Raw genomic sequence first — 10,072 nt, 5'->3', positions numbered from 1 at the left:
AGACGTGGTGTATATATACAACGGAGTATTACTCAGCAATCAAAAAGAATGAAATGAACTTGCCATTTGCAACTACGTGGTTGGAACTGGAGGGTATTATGCTAAGTGAAATTAGTCAGAGAAAGACAAATGTCATATGACTTCACTCATATGAGGACTTTAAGAGACAAAGCAGATGAACATAAGGGAAGGGAAACAAAAATAATATAAAAACAGGGAGGGGGACAAAACAGAAGAGACTCAAATATGGAGAACAAACTGAGGGTTGCTGGAGGGGTTGAGGGAGGGGGATGGGCTAAATTTGGGTAAGGGGCACTAAGGAGTCTACTCCTGAAATCACTGTTGCACTATATGCTAATTTGGATGTAAATTTTTAAAAATAAAAAATAAAACAAGTTAAAAAAACTGTAACATTATCCTTGCTAACAATGTAATCATGGATTAATTTTTTTTTAATGTTTGTTTTTGAGAGAGAGAGAGAGAGAGAGAGAGCACAAGCAGGGGAGGGGCAGAGAGAAAGGGAGACACAGAATCCAAACAGGCTCCAGGCTCCCAGCTGTCAGCACAGAGCCTGACATGGGGCTCAAACTCACGAACAAAACTGTGAGATCATGACCTGAGCCAAAGCTGAACGCTTAACCAACTGAGCCACCCAGCTGCCCTATGTAATCACGGATTTCTAATTTGATTCTATTAGAAAGCATTAACTCATTAAGAATTTAACTGAGAAACTGAGAAATGCAAAGTTAACACCTCAAGTCAGGGAAAATGTACACACAAAAGAGAACTAGGACACTTACAGAAACATAAAGTTAGCTACTTTCCCAGTTATGACAGGAGAAAGAGTGAGTTAAGAGTGAGTTGACTATAGGAGCAAAATTCATGGAAAGTTTTAATTTTGGGATCTATATTGGATAATCAAAAAAAAAAAAAGTGCAGCCTAATTTCCTTATTGCACAGAACTGCTAGTTTTCTTTTCCTCCTTTCTTAGATTTACTGTATAAATCAATCTTTTGTCAGGTTAATTTTTTAATACCACTTATGTACATACATGTGTATTTTCAAAATTCTGTAAAGAGTGTTAAGGAAAAACAGTAACTGTTTCATTTAGGTTTTATACCTAGTACAGTGAGTCAATTTCATGGTACAATGAGTATGAGTAAGACCTCAATGTGAATACAAAAGCAAGCCTACAAACTGATGTTTTCTTTTTGGGGTATTTTTTTTTATGATCAATTCCAAACACACAGTACAGGGAAAATGGAATGAGTAAGAAAAAACATACTTTATTTCCCCGTTAACACCAAGTCTTATTATTCAGAATGTGTTTCAATATACTTAGCCAGATCACCAATCCCAGCCACGGCCTTAGTTCAAATGTTTACTATGAAAATAATCAAGCAACAGAAATCCATTGTGAGACACCATCTAGAGAGAACAGCTACATTGCTATATATAATTTATTAACTTAGTAGTTTAGTCTCTCAATATTTAGCAAGTTTGTGTAAAAATTACTACTCCCATTGGTTTCTAGTGACATTAATATAAATGCATAATTTCAAAGTCAACATTGCTTTCACTATGAACACAAAACTTCTTAAAAAGATAGTTAGTTGTGAGTTAAAGTAACGACTGGCTGCTGGGATAGCACTGTTCAAGGCCAAATACACTGCCAGGCTTGGAAAGGCATAAATATATACATACACACTCAGTTTGCTATTTCCTACATATTTGCTACACGTCCTTTGTTGTATAGTATGGTATAAATTATTTCCTTAAATTTGAAAAAAAAAAAATCAAGATGAATACATTTTCATCTTCATTTCAAAATAAACCCTTTAAATGAAAAAGTTCTCATTTGTTAATTCTGTTCAAGAGATGGATTTAAAATATTTTCTTCACTACATGTATAATTTTTTGCCCTTAGTGCCTCATTACAACCAGTTTAGCAATAAGACCTCCAGTGCTTTGTTAAAAATTGCATTCAGTAGATGAAAAGGTTGTAAAATCTGCAGTTGAATCTTTCTCAAGATACTGAATTATAACAAAGTCAAAAAAATGTATGACCATTCAACACCCTTGGAAGCTGTGAATTATTGCAAAAAAAGACTCACATGTGCATATAATTCAAACATAAACTTTGTGGGGAAGGGATGTAAAATAAATACTACAATATTTTTCAACTCTTAAATGTTTCTTAGATGGTTAAATGAAAAGATTAATATTACTAACAGGAAGAATCAAACTATCTTAAAGAGTGCTTTCCGTAATTAGAACAATTTTGCAAAACAAAGATAAGCAAGAGCCTATGCCAATACATTTTTCCTGTAGTGTAATGTAATTGCTAATATGAGGTATAATCTGTAAGCAATTAATACAAATATAAATAGGTAGAAGCCACACTAAATCACAGTCTGGTGAAAAGCTTCCCAGCTAATGTAGTTTGGGTAAGGAATTAAGGGAAATGAGAAGGGCAGGGCAGGTTTCCAGTGGGAACATCATTTACATGCCTTATCATTATCATCATCTTGTATCTAACAGTCCACTGCTGCAGAAAGGTAAGTCCTTTCCAAGTATGCTGGTCTAGAATATACTTTATGTAGCACAGTAAAATTATTTAGGTATTACTAATACTTCATTTGCATTTATATTTGGATTATACACATAATCATATATGTGTATCAAAAACTATAAACAGAATTTGAAAACACTTTCATCTCATTTTTGAAAAGTTAACAGTTAAGACTGAACTATGTACTACAGAATTTTCTAGAATATCTAAACTAGGGGTAAAACCAAAGGAAAATATTACTATTTCTTTAGTAAATGGCTTGTGCGAAACCTCAAGCTCACTCATCTTTTCATAGACAGGTTTATCTGATGAGGATTGTGATCCAATGATTGTTTAGCAGCAATTTTACCAAACTGTAAATTCTTTTATTAACAGGCATTATAAACAGATAATACTAATCTTATTTAAAAACCATGAGTGCCACACTGGTGAATATACAGCTCATGAATAACTTAAAAAGTATTTCCCGTTTTAAAAGGCAACACTCAGCATACAAAAACCTATACTAAACAAAGAAACTATAATATGGATACATGATTGATGTGTCTAAACGATATATATACAGTACATAATTATTGTTAATTATGTGATCAGTACATTTTTTTCTGTATGATTCCCTTCATGCTTCACTTTCCCCAGAAACTGAATTCTGAACTTCCTCTTCTAAAATTGGTACGATCAGGTTATCCTTGGACATCAAATTATATTTCATCACAAATTTAGTAAACCGGTGACACAAAAATGTTTCATTCTGTAAGGAGGAAGAAAAAAAGATATTTTACTATTCAAAACCAAAAAAGCCTACATGTAATATCCATGTATATTATTGTCATTCTGATAAGAATGCATCAGGATAATTAGTGAAATATACTTACTTCATATTCATCAAATATCTGCCGATGATGAAAATAAGCATGTGAAAATATTCTGTAAATCCTACGGCATACTGATCCTAGTTTTGCTACAGATGATTCCTTTATGCTAACCCTAGAAATAGGAAAGAAATCAGATTCATAGAGCTGGACAGATCTTAGGAACAATGTTGTCTAATCTTCTCAATTGACAAGTGTGGAGACTTAAACCTTGGGGAAAAAAGTGACCAGTGCAAGGTCACAGTGCTAATAAGTGGCAAGAGCAGGACCAGGACCCCTCCCTGTTCCTTACTCCTGGGCCAGTGCTCTTTCTACATAACCACAGTGCCTAAGATACTCAGTATTGTAAGCTTTGAGACTTTATGAAAGTTCAATGCAATTAAATCCCCAACAAATCAAAATTTCCTAGAACATTTACCACATTAACACTTTGTACACTACAGATGATTAAAACTACTAAAAGGAATTATTGCTTTATTCTACAGAATTTGATTTTTTCAAATAAAAAATGCATATTTTTGATATTAAAAAATATATACAGGATACTGAAGCAAAAAATTGTATCTTTTAACATATTTTATATGAGCTCTTTGAAGTTGATATTTGGGGCGGCGGGGGGAATCTCCAAATCTACCCATCTGATAACAAGTGTCTTCATAGAATAAAAGGCCAGTAACAAACCTCACTAATAATATATTACAATATGCAGAGCCTTCTTCCCAGATCTTAAAAATCTGTAAGCAAGGATAAGGAATCCTTCAAAAACAAGCAGTCCAGTCCAACTTAGGAAATTGTGCCCTTCAGGCATGCTGTCTAAGAGGAGGCTAGCTCTATCACAGAGATTCAAGAAGTTAAGTGTGTAAATACCACAACTCTAAAGCAGAAGAGGGACAGCCCTGCAGGAAGTACCCTTGACTAAACTGGCCTGTGAGCTTTGCGAGCCAAGTCCTGCTGCTTTTAGTTTAACCACAACCTTAATTTCAAAATTTGAGTAATTCTCAACTAGCTAAATATAAAATAGCTAAAAAAAAAAAAAAAAAAAAAAGTTTAAAGAACACAATTCATTAAGCAGCAACCTAGTTTGTTTTAATAAAAACATCAACCTTTTAGATCAAATCCAAAAAAGTTTAACACCATGTTTACAAGTTTTATTTACCTGCTGGGAAAATATTTATTGCTATTCAGAAGACATGCAGCACCATCAAGTGTGTGTCTAGTATAGTCTATTGCAGGACACTATAAAGGAAAGGATATAAAAAATGCATCAACATAGAGCTCTACCTCTTGCATGAGGTCTGTTATGAAATACTTGTCTTATTCCAAAAACATGAGCATGTCTGAAGAAAAACATCTTACAATATCAGAATGACTATAAAATTTAATGTTACAACAAAACTACATTAAAAAAGAACAGGTGAAATTAATTTTAATGATATAATTTATTTCTCTATCTACCCCAAATTATGTCAACATATAACTGATACAAAAATTATTAATGAACTTCTTTGGGGTATTTAAAAATTAGCAAACATGTAATTCACATACCATAAAATTTCTTTTAAAATGTTTATTGCTTTGGGGAGCAGGGGGCAGAGAGAGACAGAGAAAGAGAGAATGAATCTCAAGCAGGCTCCACACTGAGCCCCGATGTGGGGCTTCATATCACGACCCGAGTGGATGCTTAACTGACTGGGCCACCCAGGGGCCCTGGCAAAATTTCTCTTTTAAAATGTACAACTCAGGGACACCTGGGTGGCTCAGTCGGTTAAGCATCTGACCTCAACTCAGGTCATGATCTCACAGTTCATGAGTTCAAGACCCATGTTGAGCTCTGTGCTGACAGCTCAAAGCCTGGACCCTACTTTGGATTTTGTGTCTCCCTCTCTCTCTCTGCCCCTCCCCCATACACATTCTGTCTCTCTCTTTCAACAATAAACATTTAAAAAATAAAATAAAATAAATAAAAAAATAAAATAAATAAAATAAAAATAAAATAAAAACTCAGAAGTTTTTAATATATTCACAAATTTATGCAACCATCAGCAACTACATTTCTGAAAATTTTCATCACCCCAAAAAGAAACCTAGTATCAATTAGCAGTCACTTCCAAATCTCTCCTCCCCCTGACTTGAAGCAACAATTAATCTACTTTCTGTTTTCCATGGATTTGCCTATTCTGGATATTTTCTAAAAAATGGAGTAATATGTGGCCTTTTGTGTCACTTAGCATTTTTTCAAGGCTCACCCATAGTGCAGCATGAATATTACTTCTTTTTTCGATTCAAAATCTTTTTAAACTTTGTTTTTAATATATACAAAAATGCTGTAATCCCTCATAGACTTCATTCTTTTCTATGGCTGAACACTATTCCATTGTGTGCATGTATCACATTTTGTTTATTTACTCATCTTCAGTTGATGAAAATTTGGTCGTTTCCATGTTTGGCTATCATGAATAATGTGACTATATCAGTGTACAAGTTTTGTATGGACATATGTTCGCATTTCTTTTAGGTATACACCTAAAAGTGGAACTACTAAGTCATATGGTAACTACGCTTATCATTTTAAAGAACTTCCAAACTACTTCCCAAAGTGGCTACAGTATTTTATAGTCCTATCAGCACTGTATGATGATACTCCTTTCTCCACATCCTGGCCAACACTTGTTATTATCTCTTATATTTTGATCATTCTAGTAGGTGAAGTGTATGCCATTGTGGGGTGTGTCTTTTCTTTTTCCATTAAAAAAAAAAAGTGGTAAAATACGTTTAAGATGAATTCTGCCATTTCAACCTTTTTTTTTTTTAAGTTTATATATTTTGAGACAGTGTGTGTGGGGGGGGGGGGCGGGGGGGAACCAAGATAGAGGGAGAGACAGAATCCCAAGCAGACTCCATGCTGACAACAGAGAGCCTGATGTGGGGCTCAAATTCACCAACCATGAGATCAGGACCTGAGCTGAAGTCACACACTGAACCGACAGAGCTACCCAGGTGCCCCCTCCCCTGTCTCAACTTTTTAGATGTACAATTCAATGGCACTAATTACATTCACTATTGTGCAACCATCACTTCTATGTATTTCCAACCAAAGGTTTTTCATCATCCTAAACAGAAACTCTGTAAACCATTACGCAATAATGTCCCATGTCCACTATCCCCCAACCCCTAGCAACCTCTAATGTACTTTCTACATCTACGAATTTGCTCTTTATAAATATTTCATGTAAGTGGAGTCATGTAACATCTACCCTTTGGTGTCCGGCTTATTTCACTCAGCATAATGTCCTCAAGGTTCATCAACACTGTAGCATGTTATCAGAACTTCACTCTCTTTTATAGCTGAATGATATTCCATCCTGTACATTCCATTTATCCACTCATGGTGGTTTTGATGATTATGAGCATTTTTTCATGTGCTTATTGGCCATTTGTTTATCTTCTTCAGAGAAAAGTCTATACAAATCCTGTGTTCATTTTTAACTGGGTAATCTTAATTTTTTTTAAGTTTACTTATTTGAGAGAGAGAGAGAGAGTGAGCATGTGCATGAGTGCATGCAAGTAGGGGAGGGGTAGAGAGGGGAGATAGAGAAGATAACCCCAAGCAGGCTCCACGTTATCAGTACAGAGCCTGATACAGGGCTCGAACTCACAAACCATGAGATCATTACCTGAGCCGAAATCAAAAGCTGGATGCTTAACTGACTGAGCCACCCAGGCACCCCAACTAGGTAGTCTTTTAATTGCTGAGTTGCAATAGTTATGTATCTGGGTATCAGACCCGTATCGGAGATAGGTTTATAAAAAATATTTTCTCCCATTCGTAGACTGTCCTTTCACTTTCTTGACAGTGTCCTTTGAGGCAAAAAAAATTTTTAGTTTTGATAAAATCTGAATATTTTCTTCTATTACTTGTGTTTTTGGGGTCATATCTAAGAAATTATTGCCTAGTCCAAGACCATGAAGACTTACACATATGTTTCTAAGAGTTTTATAATTCTAGTTGTTATATTTAGGTTTTTGAACCATTTTCAGCTAATTTTTGTATAAGGTGTGAGTTAAGGGTCTAACTTCATTCTTTTGTATACAGATTACCTAGTTCTCTCTTAATGAGATATTTGATGTCTTTCTGTACTCTTTGAAAGGGTATTTTATTTCATACTTTGAGCATATCTCAGTTTGGACTACCAACATTAAATGCTCTGTAGCTGCATGTGGTTCATGACTACTATTGTATCAGCATAAATTTAGATCTTTGATTGGTTACTGGAAGAAAAAAAAACTTTTTTGGAGATGGGGGAAAGGTTTTATCTTATTTTAGCTGCTTCCCTCCATCTCTCTCCAATTAACTCTCAGTTAACTAACCCTATTTTGTATCATTTGTAACAGCAAAAAGTTAGCAAAATATACAAGGTTACAAAATAAGAAGCAATTTGTTCACAGGCTTTTATAAATTCTATTTTGCCAAATATATATTTATAATGCTACTGCAGTCTGCATGTGACTGAAAGGGCTAGCAGATGATAAGTTGTTGTTGATAACAAGTTGTCACTTACAGTCACTATGTACAATTAACTCTGTTGCAATGACTCTTTAATTCTCAAGAACATTGGTAAAATCACCATTGGTGCTGAGTACCCTGCCTCTTCTACTTTACAATCTTCCCTGTTCTTTTCATCTGTAAGAACAACTTTCTTAGTTCCTAATTTGTTAGTTGCTATTATTTCCTGACTACACAATTATTCTAACAGTTCATAAAGTGTCCTTTCAAGATTTTCTTTTGTATTTTTACAGAAATTCCTTTGCATACAACTTACTACTTGAAAATGCCACCATCATTCATCCTCCCTTGACACAATTCAATGGAGCTGGTCTTCAGCAAACAATGTTACAATTCTAAGACTCATTCACAAGACCTAATGCTGATAATCATCCTATCTTATATTTATTACTAATCAAGAAAAAAAGCAAATATGACAATGACAGTCCATATAAATCTCATAATACATCAAAGATACAAACTGGGTATCTTTTCCACTCTAAAGTGAGAATAATGCATCTTCACTATTTGCCAAAATGAAACTAGCCTTCTTGATTCAGTTTCCTAATTGCAATTATCACATAATTCACTATACTATGTAGCCAATTTCAATAAATTATCAATAAAACTGCTATGTGGATTTTCCCATATATAAAATGATAATCTTAATATTGCTTCAATTAACTAACACAAAAAGAGTAACACCCTGAATGAAATTAGTCATCCAAAAAAGTCATCCAATAAGTCAACTTGTCTATTTGCTTAGACAAGTACCAGATACTTCTTATTTTGGAGAACTTGCCTTTTCATTTTTTTTTTTTAATATGAAATTTATTGTCAAATTGGTTTCCATACAACACCCAGTGCTCATCCCAACAGGTGCCCTCCTCAGTGCCCATCACCCACTTTCCCCTCCCTCCCACCCCCAACAAACCTCAGTTTATTCTCAGTTTTTAACAGTCTCTTATGGTTTGGCTCCCTCCCTCTAACTTTTTTTTCCTCCTTCCTCTCCCCCACGGTCTTCTGTTAAGTTTCTCAGGATCCATCTACATAAGAGTGAAAACATATGGTATCTGTCTTTCTCTTTATGACCTATTTCACTTAGCATAACACTCTCCAGTTCCATCCACATTGCTACAAAGGGCCATATTTCATCCTTTCTCATTGCCAAGTAGTATTCCATTGTATATATAAACCACAATCTCTTTATCCATTCATCAGCTGATGGACATTTAGGCTCTAAAAATATGGAACGCTTACGAATTTGCATGTCATCCTTGCGCAGGGGCCATGCTAATCTAGTCTGTATCGTTCTTCCAATTTTAGTATATGTGCTGCCGAAGCGAGCATAGAACTTGCCTTTTCAAATAAAAGAACATCAGATGTGAATTTTGCAAACAGAAAGTCACTTGTCTTTAAGCCTTAGAGGTCTATCAATAAAATGATCATTTGACAGTCTATAATTCTGCAGAATTGGCCTAACCCCAATTATTTTCAATGAGTTTAAGTATCCAAAAAAAAAAAAAAAAAGTACTCTGGATTAAAAGGAATGCAGATCAAGGAAAATGCAATGCATAGTTTAAACAAACTAGCTGCAACTTTTGAAATAACTAAGGAAAACTGAATATGTACTGGATATTAGATAATATGAAGGAATTACTTATAACTAAAAATGTTCTATAAACAATTGCTACTTCCTATACTCTCACCATGACAAAAACTAAATGAGGAGAAAACAACATGAATAACTTTTTCAATGTAGGGCCAATTATGAAGAGGAAAATCATTATGGTGGGTTTCAAACAAATAGTAGGAAATATAAGGGGTGCCTGAGTGGCTCTATCGGTTAAGTGTCTGGCTCTTGGTTTCGGCTCAGGTCATGATCTTATGATTTGGGAGATCTAGCCCCGCGACAAGCTCGGTGCTGACAGTGTGGAATCTGCTTGGGATTTTCTTTCTCTCTCTCTGTCCCTCCCCCACTTTCATACACACTTTCTCTCTCAAAATAAATAAACTTAAAAAAAAAAAAAAGAAATATTAAAAAAAAGTAGGTAAAAAATACTGACCTATAAAGTCAAAAAGCCC

At 34.6% G+C, this 10,072-nt stretch overlaps 1 protein-coding gene and 1 non-coding gene across 2 annotated transcripts in view; both read right to left on the bottom strand.

The window, feature by feature from the left end:
• Positions 1-1,266: 1,266 nt before the first annotated feature.
• The window catches only part of MOB4 (MOB family member 4, phocein), a 30,009-nt gene continuing 21,203 nt past the window's right edge, over positions 1,267-10,072 (bottom strand). The window contains exons 6-8 of the mRNA XM_025935271.2: positions 4,601-4,680; positions 3,448-3,559; positions 1,267-3,323 (exon numbers count right to left, since the gene is read on the bottom strand). Coding sequence (XP_025791056.1) covers positions 3,192-3,323; positions 3,448-3,559; positions 4,601-4,680 — 324 coding nt within the window. The 3' untranslated portion in view covers positions 1,267-3,191. The remainder of the gene's footprint in view (positions 3,324-3,447; positions 3,560-4,600; positions 4,681-10,072) is intronic.
• On the bottom strand, positions 9,229-9,337 carry LOC112849055 (U6 spliceosomal RNA). The gene has a single exon (XR_003222504.1). It is a non-coding gene; the product is annotated as a U6 spliceosomal RNA (small nuclear RNA).

The sequence above is a fragment of the Puma concolor genome, chromosome C1, assembly GCF_028749965.1.
Source record: "Puma concolor isolate L17-30 chromosome C1, mPumCon1.1.hap2, whole genome shotgun sequence".
Classification (NCBI taxonomy): Eukaryota; Metazoa; Chordata; class Mammalia; order Carnivora; family Felidae; genus Puma; species Puma concolor.
The sequence above is the reverse complement of the archived record's forward strand: the minus strand, read 5'-3'. Positions and strand labels throughout refer to the sequence as shown.